The sequence below is a fragment of the Aethalodelphis obliquidens genome, unplaced genomic scaffold, assembly GCF_003676395.1.
Source record: "Aethalodelphis obliquidens isolate GAN/ISIS:26980383/991018 unplaced genomic scaffold, ASM367639v1 scaffold16, whole genome shotgun sequence".
Classification (NCBI taxonomy): domain Eukaryota; kingdom Metazoa; phylum Chordata; class Mammalia; order Artiodactyla; family Delphinidae; genus Aethalodelphis; species Aethalodelphis obliquidens.
The window spans coordinates 13307007-13328136 of record NW_020837960.1 but is presented as its reverse complement, the minus strand read 5'-3'; the positions used below and the strand labels follow the sequence as shown (position 1 = coordinate 13328136).

Below are 21130 nucleotides of genomic sequence, written 5' to 3'. Positions count from 1 at the left end.
TGAGGCATTCAGCCTGAAACATTTCAGGGTAGGAAGACAAAAATGAAGACCGAGAGAAACGTCAACACAAAACAGTCCTCTCTTTCAGTGGACTGTTAGGTTAACATTAAATTACTACCGTATGTTATTAGAAAAATGTCACAGCAGTTGGACAAAATCTTTTATATACCTAGAGGGTCCTTTCCTTCGTTACAGGCAGAGAGAATGTTATTTAAAAAAAAAGATTTTCAGATAGCATCAAAAAGCACATTTGACTAGCCAGTGTTCTAGGTACAAGAATTGGATGCCCACCCTCTATTCACCTCTCAGCATCAGTACAGAGAAGCAAAACCATACATTTAGCTTTCGGACAAGAATGTTCTTAAGATGGCAAATTACGGTGCGGCTAGGCTGCAGCTAGGGAACGTGAAGGACAGAAATGCACAAAACATCTGTAAAAAATGGACTGCTAGGTGCCAACGGTCCAGGCCATGACCTTGGCCTCAGCAGATAGTCTCATTAGAAAAACCTGAACACCAACTTTTTAGACTTCTCATAAAGAAGGCCACACAAATATTTAGGCAGAGGGTGGGCACAGACAGGATATAATGTTAACTCAGGCCTCTCCAGCCCTCTCTCTATTTCTACCGAGTTCATATTCCTGGACAACTCTAGGCCTTTGCTCATGTTGCCATGTAGATAAAATCACCCCTTTCCACTGTCACTCAATTCCTCTCTACGTCTTTACTTTTTATTGTGAGATGCAGCTTTTAAAAGTGAGTCATACATACGATTATAGGTTAGACAATGCTAAAGAAAAACATGTTCATGTTTAGTGTATATTATCCCAAATATTTCCCAACGTAAATATATAAACATGCTAATGTGTCTACATTTACAAAAGTAGGAACACAGTGCTCGAAAAACTTTTTTCTCCACTTAAATCTAAATCCTGGACATTTTTCTGTATCTAATTGTTATGCTTTAATAGTAATGGCTGGCTGTTATGCCACTGATTGTTCCAGAATTTAACCAATTTCATAAAGACATATATTGTATATAACTATTTTTATACTAAAAGCAAATACAAACTTGTATACTCATCTCTATTTACTACCTAGATAATATACTTATCTTTAAGTTAAACCTCAAGGAAAATTTTCTTCAGAAGTTTTCCCCAATTAGCCCCATCTTTTTTAAAACCCTATAGGATGAAGATAGACCCATTGTCTCATAATGACATTGCTGTATACATCTTAATGTTTACATATTTTCCATCTTGATTTCCCATTAGGTTATAACTCCTTGTGAACAGAAATTAAATTTATAGGTCAAATTCTATTACATACACTATGCTGAGGAAAAAAAATTAATTTGTAGTGTTGCTGAGGAAATTAATAACACTTCAGAGGGAACATTAAGAATAAACTTGCAATACTTTAGCAAACTGCTTGAGAGGAATACAAGTCTGAGTTTTTAGCATAAACTGGTCCCACGAGGGGAAACACTTTTAGCTTAGCTATAAACACGAAATTATACTTCCTTTAAAATGCTTTCATTCAGATTTTTTGCAAAAGCAAAATCTTCACTGCAAATCTGTCACATTTTACTATAAAATAACACTTCTTCAAGCACTGACAAAGTATGTTTATATATATAAAATCATCTTTCGGTCCCCATAATAACCTTAAGTAGGGAGGAAGGATGCAATAGCTATCTCCACTGTAGAGATTAGAAACTGAGGCTTGGAGAAGCTAAGTGACCACTACCATCCCAGTCAGGAGGTGCAGAGCTCAGCTTTCCTGCCTCAAAATGCTATGCTCTTTCTACTACACCCAAGACGATTCCAAGCCCTACTTAAGAGTTTGTTTCAAGCAATATTCAGTACAATAAAATTCTAGGACATAAAAAAAGTATCGATAGTTTTTTAGTTTTAGAAAATAACTGACCCAAATGTTTTGATATGAACCGCCACCCCCAACACTTAGAGAACAGTATTACACTCCCTAGGGCCATTCAAATACTGAGAGAAAAGATTATTTTTCAAGGAGCAAGAAACAAGGCAATAGTTCTTCTAGAACCATTTTCTTGTGCTCAAGAAATTTCATTATTTTATAAAATAAAATTTTAAATTTTATTGTTCTCAAGAAATTTCATTAACTGCATCTCAAAAAAGAGAGCTCAAGGAAGGAGCTACATAAACAAAAAAGCCAATTTACAACAGGTGAAAGGGGACCAGAATCACACCTGGAGTCTTCACACTCAATAAACAAGTCTTCTAACAACCTAAGAGCGTTCTCTATACACTCTCACAGCTTGTTTTATTAGGCAAACCTATATCTATTTTAAAAATCAGTCCAAACTTAGAAACAAGCTGAGGACATTTTGTTGATGAAGCTTACATCCAAATGGCAAATACTGAGACCTACAAGCATACATCCAAATGAAAGATGAAATACTGTTTCCTTTCTGCATCTATGGATACTGCTTTTCCTGTGATCATTTATCAAGGTACAAGAACTGGCTGCCTTACAATGCCAACTGAAATAAAAGGGGTATAAGATTCTGCACTTGCACAATTACCTTTAAAGAAAATTATTTTAAGGTTTTAAAATCATTTACTCTGTCTCTGCTATTCAGAATACTAGTAACATTGACCCGGTGAAACGTGAAAAATGTTTGGTCCACAAACTCTAAGAAATAACGTCTTAAATGATCACGTACATCTGTATGAACTCTAGTGCTTACAATGCACGTGTGCGTGCTTGTGCGTGTGTGTGCGTATATATCTTTACCTCTGACCCACTCTATGCCAACAGGACAGGGGAAGAAACCTAAATTTGGAATAAGATAACATAAAAGGGATGCCGGGTCCTCTAAGCCATAGTATCTACTAAAGATTCTCACTGAACAGTAAGGAGCAGTGAGAGACCAGGGTTGTAAAAGGAAACATGAGGCAACTGTGAATAATCTGAGTAAGGTCAACATAGAGTGAGCAGATAGAGGCGGGTGAGGGAGAACGGCTTCTCAGTGATCAGGGGCAGGGCCTTTCCCTCGCCCAGTCCCATACTGAGAGGAGTATAAAAAGAGGTGCATGAACAGCTCTACAGGGGTCCTTGCTATAGACGTGCAGCATGTCCATGGAGGGCCATTACATAATTCAGACTTGGAATACGTATTTTCTACATAAACCTCTAATTTTTAAAGAATGTTCGTAGTGTCCAGAATCTTCCAAATGCCCAGAGTTATACCAGATTTACCAAATTTATACTAAGGTCAACTTGGACAACTACCATCAGTGAATTTTCATTCTCTTGACTTCTAGGAAAACTGTGCTTTTCTAGAAAAAACCCTTTAATGGCAGATTTCATTATAACCAACTTGCTTATATCAGAAGATTCGTTCTGCTGCTCTGTTATTGCAAAATATTCATCTACAGTATTTCCCACCAGTATTAATGTGGGTGCTCTCCCCAAAATACTACAATCTACAAACTAGTTTTCCATGAGGACAATTTCAGTAAAAACTATGATGACTGGTTTGTAACCTACAAAATATCCATACTTGCACCATTTTTTTTTTAATCAAAAACCTGGGAGAAAACATTTACACCACCCTCCTTTTATATTTCTGTGGTGGGGAAAAACACACACACACACATTCCAAATACTCGATGAATGGGCTAAAAGCCACTAAACAAGTAATATACCTCAATGATAAATAATAGTTTAACATTTCTATATTTGCTTTTTTGGTATCATTTCTTACTTTCAAAAACTAATATCTTCTGTCTTTATCACAGGACCCAGCAACAAGTTACCAATGTCTCCCCAGTTAAGACTTAGATAAGTAAATTTGAGAGAGAGGGCTATCATATTTTTATTCTTTTTTAATGTCCTCTAACACAAGTCTGGACAGACAGTAGAGGCTTAATAAATGAAAGTTCACTTCAAGACTCCTTAAACATCTTTATGAGGTAAGTCCTTAGTAACAACACTTAGGTTTTTTTAAAAAATGATTATGTTGCAACAGGAAAAGTCATAACTGCCATGATCTGATTTTGCCTTTGCTGGCATTTGCCAGTTGATGGATTCTAGCTAGGAGACAGAGAAACAGACAGATTATTATAAATCCATATGTCTGGTAATTAACAATACAATGATATAAAATCTTCAATTCTCAATTATCTACACAAAATGAAAGGGAAAAATAGCATGTAAAACAAACAGGAAAATAAATCACCCATTTAAGTAACAGGAAACCCTGATAGACAGGACTGTGATTACTGCCATGCAGGTCCTAATCCAGGAAAAGTGAGAGTCCCAGACCACATGCAGGTCCCTACAATGTGGATAAAGAGAACAGAGCTAACCAGAGGTCTGCTATAACTAACTTTGCAATATTTGCACACTTTCTCTTAAAACTGAAAAACTCTGCAAGCATACCTAAAAGTCCAAACCAAAAAGCTTCCATAATAGGAAACACGGTGATTTCTTAGACAGAATCATTAAGACATGGGTTTACTGTCTCCTTTTTCTTTTTTTTTAAATAAATTTATTTATTTTATTTATTTATTTTTGGCTGTGTTGGGTCTTTGCTGCTGTGTGCAGGCTTTCTCTAGTTGCGGCGAGCGGGGGCTACTCTTCGTCACGGTGCGCGGGTTTCTCATGGTGGTGGCTTCTCAGTGCAGAGCACGGGCTCTAGGCGCGCAGGCTTCAGTAGTTGCGGCACGCGGACTCAGTAGTTGTGGCTCACGGGCTCTAGAGAGCAAGTTCAGTAGTTGTGGCACACGGGCTTAGTTGCTCCGCGGCATGTGGGATCTTCCGGGACCAGGGATCGAACCCGTGTCCCTTGCATTGTCAGGCAGATTCTTAACCAATGCACCACCAGGGAAGCCCCTACTGTTTCCTTCTGCCAAGGTTTTCATAAGAGGGTAATTCAAAATGCAACCTAGGGGCTTCCCTGGTGGTGCATTGGTTAAGAATCTGCCTGACAATGCAAGGGACACGGGTTCGATCCCTGGTCCCGGAAGATCCCACATGCCTCGGAGCAACTAAGCCCGTGCGCCACAACTGTTGAACTTGCTCTCTAGAGCCCGTGAGCCACAACTACTGAGTCCGCGTGCCGCAACCACTGAAGCCCGCGTGCCTAGAGCCCGTGCTCCGCAACAAGAGAAGCCACCGCAATGAGAAGCCCACGCACCGCGACGAAGAGTAGCCCCTGCTCACCACAACTAGAAAAAGCCCACACGCAGCACTGAAGACCCAACACAGCCAAAAATTAATTAATTAATTAATTAAATTAAAAATGGATTTCTATTAAAAAAACAAACAAACAAAAAGAACAAAATGCAATCTAGGGAAGAATTCACAATTACCCAATATGCACCAAGGTCTATACCTTTGTCAGGAACTCCTCCAGCTGCTCTACGAACAGCTTGGTCTGTTGCTGAATAAACTGCTCACAGGCCGATTTCAGATGACGGTCTACATCTTTTTTAGAGTCAAGATAATGTTCTCTTATCTCAGGAGTACCCTTAAAGAGAAGATGACAGTTTCCTCCTGTTTTTATGTGCCTAGAAATTACCAGACATGTGAAGAATATCGTTTATCTCCCACCACCAAGAAAACAGACTCCTTCTCACCTCCAACAAGAACTCTATCAAGGCATTGTTGCTATTCAGCCTAAAAAATCTTGGAACAGTCATAGGATTCAGGATTTTAAATGCTGCATCTGTGAAACAAAATTACTCATCCAGTGAACATGTACAGTTTCAACAAGAAGCCAAGTTCCTATTTCAGTGTGTAAACATACACTAGTTCTCTATTACCACAGAGCAAGAGGGGTGTCATTTCCACCAAGTCACCTCCACGAGTGGATAAGGTTAATGCCAACAACGGCTACAGCACTCACACACAATTATCTTCTAGAACTCAGAATTGCAAAATGACTATTGATCACAATTATTCATTTATAGAAAAAAAGAAAAAGGATAAATGGTAATCAATACCTTAAAATTTCACTGCTTTACTTTTATGATGCTAAATAGGTTTTTAAAGAAAAATTCATATACTTACCCAGCTTCCTTTGTTTAAGATCTGGCTGGCACAGAAATTTATTCATTTGAAGCAGAGAATAAACTAATGTGTCAGCCAGAAGAAAAACACCAAAAGGACATATTTACCCCTTAACCTCCAGACTAATTAGAGTCTATGCAAAGTACAAATAGGTCTCATTGATGTTCAAATGCAATAAGGTATAACGTTAGTCATGAGAGGTTAGAGGCTTAAAAGTAAAGATAGCAAGTATTATTAAGTGATAGTCAGAAAAGATCATTTCTTTGCTTTGCCTTGGCAGGCTGGAGAAAGCAAAGCATGAAATGCTTCCAACCCTGGTTTTACAAGAACACACCAGACTGTACTCCCTGCCTTGATCCTGATCTTACTGGGAAAACAAAACACAAACAACACACCTCTCTATCAGATTCAGAGTAAAGCTTTAGTAAATGACTCTTTGTTTCTGCTGCCTTTTCTGTAAGAAACCTGAACAACTGCAGGTGATCATATGGCAGGATTACATAACCCTCATAAGGTTTTAGGGAAAACATACTTTATACCAAAATTTGCCAAAATTTTAGAGTATTTCATTTTCTCACACCTCAGTGGATCTGTAGTAGAACGAAGCAGCAACAAATTATGAATTAGAAAAAATACGAAAGAAAATAGATCAGCCCTGCTTCGTCCCATTACTTAAATAAAGTAAGGACTATCAGCGCCTGGCATTCCTCAAGGTTAAGGCACTATTTCCACACCTCACACTGAAAGGAAAGCAGGAAATCAACCAGAATGGCTGCGTGATGGCAGCCTCCGATGAGAATAAACTAAAAAAATTATGCATTCTGTAAGGGCAAAAGCCAGAAAATCTGGCTGCTGTTTAAAAACAAAATTACAAAGTATATGAATAACATACAGGCTTACTATCTAAATACCAGCAGAGGGCTTCCCTGGTGGCGCAGTGGTTGGGAATCCGCCTGCCAATGCAGGGGACGCGGGCTCAAGCCCTGGTCCAGGAAGATCCCACATGCCGTGGAGCAACTAAGGCCATGCGCCACAACTACTGAGCCTGTGCTCTAGAGCCTGCCAGCCACACCTACTGAAGCCCACGTGCCTAGAGCCCATGCTCCACAAGAGAGAAGCCACCGCAGTGAGAAGGCCACGCACCACAAAAAAGAGTAGCCCCCGCTCGCCACAACTGGAGGAAGCCCGTGTGCAGCAACGAAGACCCAATGCAGCCAAAAATAAATAAATAAATAAATGTCACCAGAACCAAAAGGTATTCCCTGTGGTGAAAAGGAGAGTGCATTAGGAAGAGAAAAAGAATAAGCTGTTTTAATATGACTCATGATGAGACGATTTGGCTCTCAGGTGAGTTAAATCAAGTCCGCTATCTTATAAACACAGTCATTAGGAAAGTAAGAACCTGCTCCTCTTGGAAATCCTATTATGTGGAGTTCCTCTAAACCACAGAATACAGAAAGTAATTTGAATGGCTATGAATTTTCTCAATTCCCCCAATACATAAGCGAGAAATTCATTCATTCCATAAAGAGACGGCGTAAGGTGTTAGAGCTTACTTCTCTTGGAAATGGTTAAGAAAAGATAAAGTTTAGATAAATTTGTAAGTAATTAAAGGAGATGGATATTTATGGTATATCCTTAACTGTTTAAGATCAACATCTTAGAAAATAACTACTCTGAGCTTTTAGAAATCATCACTTGTTAATTCAGTCAGAAACAAACCATCAGGATGGATGAATCACCTTTCCCAAGATGATTCCATGTCTATTACCGACTCAAAGGCCCTATCTACATGATTACTTAACAACCAGCTGATTTAATAATAATACAACTTGAGTTTATTTAAGCACCTTAAGCTTACAAAAGCACTTTAATATGTATTTTCATTTATTTTCACTCTTAATGATATTGATACTCTGGTGACAGCATCTCGACAAGCGGATTCTGCTTGTTTTACACAGGGTAGGGAAGCTAAAACACACATTTAAGATCACAAGAGCCAGGAAATGATGGGCCAGGCACAGAACCTGACTCAGACTCTTAGATAAGTACTCTTCCTATTTTACCCAGCTGGCTGTCTCAGTTTCTATGAACTAACAAACCCAACGCAATGTTTAAAATCACTCCAATTAGCTGACACTCTTAGGTACTTATTATAGTGATTTTTCACTTTTTAACTGGTTATGGTAATATGTGGCAGAGTCTAAGAGAGGTAATCCTCTTTTGCAAGCTGAGATGCTCAGATATAGCTCTCTCCATAAAGAAGATCCAGTGAGTTAGATGTAGCTAGGATGCTGACAGGCAACACGCCTAGCAAGCAGAGCATGCATGCAAATTGCAGATGAACATACGACAAACCTATAACCTGTGCTGACACATCAGGTCCAGCACACCCAACTGTGCCAGCCAGGACAACGGAGTACCTCTAGTTTTCTTGAGGTCCAGGGAAATTTCCTTAATGGTGAATTCAGTGTGAAATGGAGCGATCTGTTCACGGAGAATCAAAAGGTGCTTTATTAAGAAAAGCTGTCCATCAATCTGAGTCTAAATTGAAAAGACAGAAAAATGGATATTATCACAGATGAAATAAAAATAGGCGCACATAAAACATATGTTATTAATCAACATTCATCTATCTAGGTCTATGGCCCTTAGCCTAACTATATGGTACCAATACTCCTTTGTTGTGCGATGAACTCTTCCCATATTTCCATGTTAGAATTATCTGGAAAAATCTTGCTTCAAACTCTTACTAACTCTATCACCTGTTCTATTTAGTAAACCCAAGGAAGTAAATCACACAAAAAGGTTGTAAAGCAACGCATTTAGAAAGAGAAGGCAAATCTACTCTAACCTGGTGCAGAAATAGAAGAAACCACGTGGTCCAGTATCAGCACAGAGCAGGAATTAAAAGCTCCAAGTACGAGCACGACTCTGATCTCCCAGGGCTTCCTAGTTTCTCTCAGGAGCCTGGCTTTCACTGTTTGGTCAGAGTGGTTTCAATACACAGAGTATCAGAAATACTCATATTTATATAGAAGTACAAAAGGAGCCTCCAAATGCAAAATGATTTGGGGTTACCATTTTGGATTATCCAGCCAGCAACAGAGCACTGACTACCTACACCCCGGAGAGGCCCTGCATTTCCTTCTACCCTCTCAGGACTCATCCATAAGAGTCTTGTGAATCAAGCTTAGTTCTCAAGCTCCGACCCAGTCCCAAAATAGTGAATAATCATGGCCCTCATTTCAGAAAAGAGTCTGTATATTAAGAAGAGCTAGGCTATGTTTGCTCCTTCTTGCTGCTACTCAAGACGCAATCTTACTTTGAAAATATTTTTAATGAAATTATACTGCATTAGGAAAAGAATAAAGTTGTCCTTCAGTAAGCAATATAGGCATACCTCAGAGACATTACGGGTTTGCTTCCAGACCACTGCAATAAAGTAATTATCACAACAAAGCTAGTCACATGAAGTTTTTTGGTTTCCCAGTGCATATAAAAGTTACATTTAGGGCTTCCCTGGTGGCGCAGTGGTTAAGAATCCACCTGCCAATGCAGGGGACACGGGTTCGAGCCCTGGCCCGGGAAGATCCCACATGCCGCAGAGCAACTAAGCCCGTGCACCACAACTACTGAGCCTGCACTCTAGAGCCCGTGAGCCACAACTCCTGAGCCCGTACACCTACAGCCCGTGCTCCGCAACAAGAGAAGCCACTGCAATGAGAAGCCCATGCACCACAACTAACAGTAGCCCCTGCTCACCACAACCAGAGAAAGCCCACGTGCAGCAACGAACACCCAATGCAGCCAAAAATACATTTATTTTTTTAAAAAAAAGTTACATTTACACCATACTGTAGTCTATTATGTGTGCAATAGCATTGTCTAAAAAAACAATGTACATAACTTAATTTTAAAATACTTTATTGCTAAAAATGCTAACCATCTTTAGCGATAAAGTATTTTTAAATAACTATCGTCTGAGCCTTCAACAAGTCGTAACCTTTTTGCAGTAGTAACATCAAAGATCACAGATCACCATAATATAGTAATGAAATCTGAAATATTGAGAGACTTAACTAAATGTGATACAGACACACTAAATAAGCATATGCTGTTGGAAAAATGGTGCCAATAGACTTGTGCAATGCAGGGTCGCCACAAACCTTCAATTTGTAAAGAACAAAAAAACCCTGCAGTGTCTGTGAAGTGCAATGAAGCGAAGCACAATGAGATGAGGTGTGCCTCTATACACTTTAAAGAGGTTATTAAAGTGACTCTTCTCTGTTCTCTCTCCCTGCCTCCCTCCCTCCTAAATAAACACAGAATCAACATATAAGTACGATTTATTTGATGGAAACTCACTTTGTGCTCTGGGACACAGAACATTAGCTAAGTAGGAAAAGCTACACATTTTGAATGCTTGCTCTATTTTCAAAAGAACTAACAGCTCCAATGGAGAAAATGGTATAATATAGATTGAATTTACTGAAGCTGTTGTGATCCAGTTTTGTGCTAGTTTACTGATATACTAGGTACTCGATTTAAGTATGTAAGAAGAATTTCTTGCCCTAAGAAATTCTCTAAGACATTAAGCCATTTTCATTGACCACTTTTTTAAAAGTTGAAAGGCAAAAAGCATAAACTCAGTCATGAAAATAAATTAGCTAATTCTTACCAAATTGAGGGCTTCCTCATACATACTTAAGCACCTTATAATATGAAGGAAACTGAGTTAATAAAAGAGAATAGCCTTACAGGCAATGAGGGCAAAAGACTGAACAATCAAAAGGCTTTTCACTCCCCCCTTTAAAAAGAGGACAGTGGTACAAGAGGACATAAGTATATGAATTTTTTTTTTCAATTAGGTCATTTTTTTCCTCTGATAATCTAAGAAATACATACTCACTGTAAAAAATGTGGAAAGTAAAGGAAGTGTAAGGAAAAGAAAGAAAAAATCATCTATAGTCACCCAAAAACTTTCACCGTTACTTTTTTTTTTAACACATATGTTCATTACATAAAGTCATAGTGTATATCTGATTTGTATCCTGTGCTTTTTTTTGCCTTAACATATTTAAGTTAAATTTTATTATTTCATTTTTTTAAATTTAATGTCTGTGTAATATTCCACTATATGGAATATACCACAATTTACTTAACCATTTCCCTAATATTAGACAAGCGTTTCCTAATTCTACCTACCATACCATAAAAAAATGTGAGAGCTCAGACTTGGAAATACTTTTTAAACTTCAACCTGTCTGTCTATAACTTAACTTTTCATTCTCTTCTAGTCCCCCTGTCAAAATTTCATTTCAACTCTCGATTTCATGAATGGGAGCATATGGTGGTCACAAAGATAGAGCTTTTCTATGGTCCCAAATTCTTTTGTGAGATTTCTGTTTTTTGGTTTTAATTTATCTAAAGTCTTGAAGTTAGAAACCAAGTTTATAAACCTGGAAGTCCAGAAAGGTTCACAGGTTTGAAAACTCCCAGCAGCTATGAAATTCTGGCTGGACACACCCCAGACAGCTTCCTCCCTGTAGGTGGCAACAGGTATTCTAAGTGGAGAGCAAGGTAGAGCAGCACTCCGAACAAGACCTTCTGAAAAAAGTCTCAGGGGCCGTGGGAGAAGCACACGTCAACAGCCTTCAGCCCCAGACCCCTTCTTCTCGATTAAAAACTCTTAAGTTACAAAATCATGGCAACTACTTCTAGTCACATAACCCACGGGCCACAACTGCCTGTCTTCCAAACTGACTGGCTGATTCCCTCCAAGTGAGGCCATTCAACTCTTTAAAATGTCATTGCAGGGATGATTATAAATTGCTACATTTCCTTGAAAACACTGTTTTGGTATTTCGAGGAAACAGCAGTCCAGTACCTCCCAGTTGCTAAGGCTAGAACAAGAAACCTTCATCCTATAGAATTTATAACCTAAGTATCACTTCTGGCACTTTAGCAAAGCTGGCACTCTCATATAGAGCAGTCTTTATTGAGCACTAAAGTGAAGTACTAGCTTCTCTCAAAGGGCCTCAAAATTAAATCATATTAAACAAATCCTACTGCCAAAATGGCTTTAAATTTCTGTGCCTGTAAATTAATGCTGCATCCCACAATATTACTATAGGCGATAAGATTTCATCTAACACTCCATCAAACCTTCTTTTTGCTGATAGACTCTGATGCTCCAAGTAACGACTGAACGCAGGCCGCCAAGGCTTCTTGTGATAATCCTTGGAATACTGCCCTCTGGTGAAATAAAAGAGAAACATCACCTTGCAGCACTTCAAAAACAGAAAAAAGGAAAATCATAGGCTCTGAGTACAGCCTGCTTGCCCTCATCTGACGGATTAATTTATTACTACCAGTATTCCTCCTGGAGTTTCCTATTCCCATGCAACCTTTCTAGACCAGCACATAGTTTCCTAATTTGCATCTCCCAAAACACTCATGTGAACCTTCCACAATATTTCCTGAGCACCTATTTCATGCAGCTCTGTGCTAGATGCTGGAAGTACAGTGGTAGGTTCACAAGGCAGATGTGATTCTGACCTCATGGAGCCCTCACTCCAGCATGATCTCATGTTACAGGCTGTTTTTTAGATACATAAAACCAACTTTATAACAAGGCCTCGGTAGGAATTCCCTGGCAGTCCAGTGGTTAGGACTCAGAGCTTTCACTCCCTGGTCAGGGAACTAAGATCCCGCATGCCACGTAGCACGGCCAAAAAAAAAAAAAAAAGCCTCAGTAAATCCACTTCTAAAAATGTACCCCAAGTAAAATCAGTACTGTATTCTAAGATTCATGCACATGGCTCTTCATCACAATATTATTTAAAACAGCAAAAAAACCTGGAAATAACTTAAATGTTCAATGATAGGAGGCTGACAAATAAAATACTAGTAAATCTAAATTATAGAACACTGTGCATGAAATCAAAGAATGCTAAATAGGAGGTGGTGCAATTCTTATAAAACATAATTAAGTAAAAACAAAATCAGGTTACAAAATAGAATGTGAAGCATGATTAATTTAATTCTGCCATTTCTATATCTTCCTAGAGGTGTGGGATGTTGGTCTCAGAAGGGACTCCTGTCAGTTCCCTTGGAACTGATGGATGGGTAGGAGCAAAATTTTTATTATTAGGCCCTGTTCTGGGCTCTGGGCTCATACCTGATGCTTTATTCTCTTTTTGTTCCGCTTCCCTAACTTCTGTTTCTCGTGAGGCTACTGTATAGTAAGAAGAGATGAGGGCTGCCTCTTGCTAGGAAGACCGAATATGCGCAGCTTAGACTGAGGCCCTCTCTCCTGCTCAGCCTTGATGGGGTTTTCATTGGATTTGTCTCTCCTCACCTTTGATTGGTAAGATAGAGAGGGAGAAGATTTGGATGTAAGCTAGGTGAAAATGTAATGGGCAGGCCTAGGGCAGACAGGCAGAGTGACGTCCTTGGGCCCACCTCCTGTTTGGCTCAAATTCCTGTTAAGCACCTAAGAGGCTTCACCAGGGTCTGTGATGACAATGGGTTCTATGTGGAATGTGGCTCTGCATTATTTCCCTTGGGATCCTGGCTCCACTGTAGGAAGTTTCTGAATCCCAACCTAACACCATCATTCAATACACCTCCTGGGGGGACCTGGGGAAGAAAAATTGCCAATGTCCAAACCCCCCTCTGGAAGAGATCTCAGCAGCTGGGCAGAAGGCTGAGACATCTAATTCTGCAGAGGTGATCTGGCCTCACCCCTAAAAGTCCCAGAACTGAGCAAAAGGCACTTTCTGGTTGAATTTCAAAATCTCCAAGCACAAACTCCAGTAACGATGCAGTTTAAAACAGACACCAAGTCGTGAGCACTCTAATGAACGAATGAGTCAACTGTGCAACTTTGCTCAGGCCCGAGGACTCTGAGGTACAGCGCATCTCAGAGTGGGCGGAGATATACATGTACCCTTCTGAACCATATTCTTAAGAAACAGTGGCATCTGGACAGTTCATTACATGACCATTATATTTAATCACTTCTCTCTATATGCTGTTTCAGTTGTAACAATCAAATTAATTTTTTAAAAGTGAATTAGGGAATTCCCTGGCAGTCCAGTGGTTAGGACTCCGTGCTCTCACTGCTGTGGCCCGTGTTCAACCCCTGGTCGGGGAACTAGGATCCCACAAGCCGTGCGGCATGGCCAAAAAAACAAAACAAAACAAACAAACATATAAAAGTGAATTAAAATCACTGATTTTTATAAACTATTTTGGGTTTAACACTGACAATAAATGAATGTAGACAAATCTGATCATTCAGGGATTGATACTCATATCATTAAACTGGAATGCTTAAAATAAATGTTACCTAAAATAAATGCACAGTATAAGCTGGGGCTAAAAAAACTAAAAGGGTACTGCTAATTTTAGCAAATAATTAAAATTAGTCCAGGGTTAGAAACATGTAGTCCGACAACTACTTGTTAAGGAAGCTGATTTAAATTGAGTGCAAAACTAAAGTAGTTGCATTTAGTACTAAATGTATATTATACCTATGTGACACTGGACATAACCTTTCTGCATCTCTTTTTCTTCATCTATAAACTAAGACAGATGAATTAATCAGTAGTTTTAAATGTTATTTGTAGCCATAGACGCCTATAAGAAACGATAAAAGCTATAGGTCTTTTCCTCAGAAAGACACAAATACAAACATACAGACAAAATTTTACACACAACTTCAAGGTGTTCACAGACTACCCAAAGCCCATTAGAGCAGCGGTCCCCAACCTTTTTGGCACCAGGGACCGGTTTCGTGGAAGACACTTTTTCCACGGATGGGATCGGGGGTTGGTGGTTCAGGCAGTAATGGGAGCGATGGAGAGCGGCAGATGAAGCTTCACTTGCTGGCCCGCTCAACCTCCTGCTGTGCGGCCCCGTTTCTAACAGGCCACGGACAGGTACCAGTCCCGGTCCATGGCCCGGGGGCTGGGGACCCCTGCATCAGAGGATTCTGAGGGTCTACAGAATGCTCAGGTTAAGAATCTCTAAATTAGGGGGCTTCCCTGGTGGCGCAGTGGTTGAGAGTCCGCCTGCCGATGCAGGGGACACGGGTTCGTGCCCCGGTCCAGGAAGATCCCACATGCCGCGGAGCGGCTGGGCCCGTGAGCCATGGCCGCTGAGCCTGCGCGTCCGGAGCCTGTGCTCCACAACAGGAGAGGCCACAACAGTGAGAGGCCCGTGTACCGCAAAGAAAAAAAAGAATCTCTAAATTAGATTGATCTTAAAGTTATCTCTGTATCTAAAAATCTTATTATTCTCATCTAATACCAAACAAAATATATTATATCAAGATCTTAAAATTTAAATTAAACAAATATTTTAAGTGAAAGAGCACGCAATTTACAGTAAAGATATAAGAATTTACACACGTACATCTATACATCTGTACAATTTGGAGAGACAGACGAGAGTTCGTCGAACTGTAGGATACCACATTCCATGAAGATCTGCTGGAGAAATTGTGGTCTGTGCTCTAGGACTGAGAGATTCGGTTGAACCTAAAATCCCAAATGGAGAAGAAGACATTTCACACACGGAGGTCTGTCTTATTTGCATAGCAATTATAAACTGTTAGTTCTCACTAGCTATCAATGGCTGGAGGTATCCATTTTCTCTAGCCTCGCCTTTCATCGAGAATGCCAAAGGGAACCTAAATCAGTGACAGGTGAGATTTAACACACTGAGAACGCACGTGACTACACACACATGTACACTCCAGCCTCACGCATTCAGCCCAAGTTGCTCTCTCCGAACTGTGATCGATAATCTTCATGGACTACATGAGCAGTATACACATACTGCAGAACACCATGCAGCCAATAAAAAGGAGACAGGTCTAGATGCCGTCACGTGGAGGCAAGCGGGAGGTGGGGGAGTGACAAGAAAACAAAGCACGTTAAGCAGGAAGATTAATCGAAGCCGGTCTGCCTGACAGCCTGCCTTCCATGTGCTCAACTCCGTCACTTATAGGCCTACTTAGTGTATGTAATTCCCAAGTGACCAGAGCTGAGTGCCCTTCCCCCCACCCGCCCCACCCAAAAGGTAGCCCCAGCAAGCATGAGGAGGAGCATGGGGGGCGGTGCCTGAGCAGAGACACGTCTGTAACGGATGCACCATCACTCTGGTGGAGGGACCAGAGTTCACACGAGCCAGGAAAGTGCAGCTGGGACCATACTTTGGGACAAGAGGGGATACTGAAATATGGACTGGATATTAGAGCACATCAGGAAACATTACTAAATTTTTTAGTGCAATGATGGTTTCTGGTTCTGTGAAAGATGCCCTTTTTTTTTTTTGGAGAGGTGCTGAAATACTCAAAGGTAAAGTGGCAATGATGACAATAACTTACTTTAAAATGATTAGCAAAAATATATACATAATACGATAAAATCTTAAGTATTGAATCTGGGTGGTGGGCACAGGGGTTCATTGCAACATTGTTTATTTGAAATTTTTTTAATAATAAAAGAAGAAAAGTAAAGCCAAGCAAAACAGAATTCCTTTTTTAAAAAAAGAGCTAGAGGGAATTCCCCTGGCAGTCCAGTGATTAGGACTCTGTGCTTCCACTGCAGGGGGCCCAGGTTTGATCCCTGGTGAGGGGAACCAAGACCCCACAGGCCATGTGGTGTGGCCAAAATTTTTAAAAATTTAAAAAGAGCTAGATCTGCATATGCTCAGAAGGAGAACTGGTGCTTGCAGAGTGGATTTATGCAGGAAAGGGCAGAGGGCAATGCTGAGGGCTGGTGCTTTCACTTCATGGTTCGGTAAGCTTAGTTGTTTTTCAAAAGCATATAATACTTGTAGAATTTTAAAAAGCTCTTCCATAAGGCCTTACTTTAAACTAAGATACCTACGTTATAAAAAAATTTCTTAAGGAAAAAGAATAAACTGGACAAATTATATCACGGAATACTCAGGAGGTTAAGTATCCTTAGTTGTGCTAAGAATGAGGATATCTGCGGGATTCCTCCTTCAAAATAAAGAGCCAAAAGGGTACTCCCAAATTAAAGTTTAGTGCAATAAATGTATTTATGTAGTTCAAAGTCAGAAGTCAACCTACTTGTTCATTTTTTCACTCTCCTGAGAAGAAGAGTTAATAGCTAAAATAGCTGACTGGGGAGAGTTTATTTACACAGCAAGTCGCCAGGTAAGGTGCCTACTGGCTGCCTCTTCTGAAGAGCTGAGCAAACCCGGTAGCAGGGCTTCTGCATCGGCTCCCGCCGTGGGCCCCCACCACCCTCCCTCTGCAAGCCTGCCGCTGCCCTCACTTCTCCATGCAGAGAACAAGGCCCATGCGTTCTGAAGACACTCATCGTCGGCCTCCTCACACCGTGGGCCCTCCACCAACTTGACCTGACACTACTCCCATGACATGAACATCACATCACATGAAGGCCTCACTTCAGAGCAATCTCATTTTCTCACTTCTGACATACCCTGGAAGCAGGAGAAGTGATTACACTCGTTCTTTTCTTTTTTGCTCCCCTTGCCACCAGACTCAGAGCCTTGCTTCCCATCCCAAATTCCATGTCTATTCTGAACAGCGTTGACAACCTTAGGGATGACCCATATGGTTATCCTTGCCCGTCTCAACTCCAAAGACCTTCACTTCCATCCCTGCACCCCCTACTCCAGACACAGTTTCTTATGACTTTCTTTCAGAATTGCTTTCTACAGACCTTCTTATACTCCAAACTATTCCACCTCTTAATCATGAAAACTCAGCATCCCACCCTCTAACCACGATATCCTCCCATTTCCTATTTCTCACCTCTTTACTCAAATCACTCTGCCGACCCCTCCTCCTCTGGCTTAATCACACCCTCTGACCCCTCTGGCTGTCCTTCCCCTGTCGGCCCAGCGCACCCCCTCCCTCCATCTGCTCCTAAGACTCTCTCCCCAGACTTCTGTTACTGTCACTCTACTCTCTGTCCTGGCTGATCTCATACAAGTCCGAAGCATCAAGGGTCCTCACTCTTTACCTCTGAATCAGCTGCCCCTTTATAGCTCTAGAGCTAGTGCTGTCCAAGAGGACTCTTATGTGAATCATAAATGTGACACATTAAAACGCCACATTAAAAAAGGTAAAACTAGTGGAACTACTTTGAATATATTTTATTTAACCTAACAGATCAAAAATCTCATTATTTTAACATAAAATCAATATAAAAATTACTAATAAGATACTTTTTATTCTTTATTTCATACTAAGTCTTTGAAATTTGTTGCGTATTTACACACAGCACATTCGGACTAGCCACATTTCACACGCTCTATGGCTCCCGTATTGGACAGCATAACTCTAGATCCATTTAATACAGATCTCTCGGTTGTTCCACATGGACCTTACTCAATCTTCCTTAGCCCCCATATCTAGTGCGTCACCAAATTCTACTGGTTCACACTTCTAACTATATCCCTCGTCTATACACTTCTCTCCATTCCCCCCCCATCAACGCCCTGGTTCAAACCACCTTTACCTTTCAGATGGAAAAACACAACAACATCCTAACCAGTCTCCACAGCTCTACCAACAACACCTTAATGTAATGTCAGGCATGAGTTAACGAATAAGCTTTACTGGGGAAAGGTACAAGGCCAGGGTTGGTAAGACAGAAATGTACTCTAGTCTCTCCAGTGACTCTTCAGGCGGCTAACCAGACCAAGATGTGTATTAGGACACGGCATGGGTTCTATTCCAGAGGAGGAAATTTCAGCTCCCTATGGTCTCTCTTCCTATAGGGCAGGCGTGATAAAACACCTTTGTCAGATGGGGAATACTGAGGCTGTTGGGCAGTCTGGATTTGGGGTGTCAACTGTTACAGAGCTGACTCAGAATAAACTGATGATGCACTAAGCCTGGGGATTTGGGGGCAGCTGGGGCTCTTTAAAGCCCATGGAGTTACAGTACCCCCGACTCCCAGTCAGTCCCACATGGAGCTGAGTCTGAGTGTCACTCTTACAGCTGAGGGGTGAGGAGAAGGGGTGCCCTACTTCTCATCTAGCCTGTTGTCTAGATAACTCATCAGTTATCCAGGGTGACTCTTGGACAATTTTGTTCCTTGCCTAACAGGTACCCTAGTCCAAGCTATCCCATACGTTTCTGTCAATTTTTTTACCCGAGTCCTAGGCACTCAATACATTTTTAAAAATGCAAATCTGATGGTAAAATTAGGTAGAATTTCATGAGATTATCACCTGACACCTATCACAAGCTGGCCCGTTTTGCCTGCTCCTTCCTGCAGGAACCGGTACCCAAACTCAGCAAACCACCTGACATCCCCAAAGCAACCATGGTCTTCCATTCCTATATGCCGTCCTCCATGCGATTCTATCTTAAAACAACCTTATTTCACCTGACTCTCTCATACTCATCAACACTACAGCTTTCAGATTCCACACCTCTCACTGAATCAGCCTTCCTGCACTCAAAGTTCATCCCCCTTCACAATTCTGATGCCCTTTTCCCGTGGTCCAAGAGTGCCCTGTGCCTACCTTTATCCTGTCATCCCTGAATTACACCTGTGGCTTGCCAATCTCCCCCTGCTAAAGTGCGGGCTCCTCAAAGGCACAAGCTGTTTTTCTTGCCTGAGACATGACAAGTCCTCAATAAAAGTTTATTAAATGAATGAATAAAAGCTGGAAGTTAAAACATCATGACATACCAGATTTTGTTAGATTATTAGGAGGCTCTGCTTCTTCTAACTGAACATCTGAAAACAAAGCTTCTGAAGGTGGCACCTTCTTCTGCTCATCTTTTAAACTCTGTGCAATTTGCTGTATAAAGAAATCAGAAGGAACATTAAAGTGTAATTTTCAGCTGTGTTTAGCAATATGAACATTCTTTCTATAAGGTAAAAAAATATATACTAATTAATGGATAAACGAACTAATGAACTATGCCAAAACAACACATGGAGATGAAAAAGTTCAATTGGTATAGAGTGTCTCTGTTCTCATAAAGGCACACATAGCCTTTTCTGAACCACTAATTTCAGAACGATTACAAGGTACCTGCTGAAGAGAGCCAAATATGCAAGGCTCAGATTAGAAGCTTAATTTTCAATTTTACATTTAGAAACACAGTGTTCATATTGAAGGCCGGGTACATCCTAGATGTCAGAAATGCCTTTATCAAGGAGTTGGCAAACTCAAACTACAGGTTTTCTCTTTATGTGAGAACAGCTACAGTTTGTTATTTTTTAAGCAGATTTTTAAAAATTATCTTATGGACTGAGACTATTTACCTCTTTTTCACTATCTAAAGAATATCATCAAATATACACAGGTCACTAACTACTAAGTTGGCAATGAAAATCCTACTTATTTACATTGGTTATAAAGGTGGAAATATACAGAAATGAAGGCCTAACACAGCAGTCCCCAACCTTTTGGCACCAGGGACCAGTTTCGTGGAAGACACTTTTTCCACAGATGCGGGGGAGGGTGGATCAGGCAGTAATGCGAGAGATGGGGAGCAGCTGTAAATACAGATGAGGCTTCGCTTGCTCACCCGCCACTCACCTCCTGCTGTGCGGCCTGGTTCCTAACAGGCCATGGATGGGTTGGGGACCCCTGGCCTAACAGACACCCACCTACTGCCAAAAAGAATAGCCAGAGAACTGTTTAGGAGACAGGCTCTGTATCAGTCAGGCCCGTCCTTTCATTCTGCAAACAGAAACCAGAAAGTATAGCTAATCCCTAAATGGCACACAGATGTCACAGCCAGATCACCTTAAATCCCTGACCTTCACCAAAAGAAAAACAAAGCAAATAGATTTACTGGAAGCAGTACACTTAAAACAAGAGGTCGGGCTTCCCTGGTGGCGCAGTGGTTGAGAGTCTGCCTGCCGATGCAGGGTACACGGTTTCGTGCCCCGGTCCGGGAAGATCCCACATGCCGCGGAGCGGCTGGGCCCGTGAGCCATGGCCGCTGAGCCTGTGCATCCGGAGCCTGTGCTCCGCAACGGGAGAGGCCACAACAGTGAGAGGCCCGCATACCACAAAAAAAAAAAAAAAAAAAA

General features: G+C 40.9%; 1 protein-coding gene across 3 annotated transcripts in view; it reads right to left on the bottom strand.

The window, feature by feature from the left end:
- COG3 (component of oligomeric golgi complex 3) overlaps window positions 1-21130 on the bottom strand; it is a 58833-nt gene that overhangs the window by 12548 nt on the left and 25155 nt on the right. For all 3 annotated transcript variants that reach the window (XM_027116234.1, XM_027116233.1, XM_027116235.1), the window contains 6 exons: window positions 19772-19883; window positions 15480-15604; window positions 12225-12314; window positions 8480-8600; window positions 5624-5712; window positions 5380-5514 (listed from right to left, as the gene is read on the bottom strand). In XM_027116234.1, the coding sequence (XP_026972035.1) occupies window positions 5380-5514; window positions 5624-5712; window positions 8480-8600; window positions 12225-12314; window positions 15480-15604; window positions 19772-19883 (672 nt within the window). The remainder of the gene's footprint in view (window positions 1-5379; window positions 5515-5623; window positions 5713-8479; window positions 8601-12224; window positions 12315-15479; window positions 15605-19771; window positions 19884-21130) is intronic.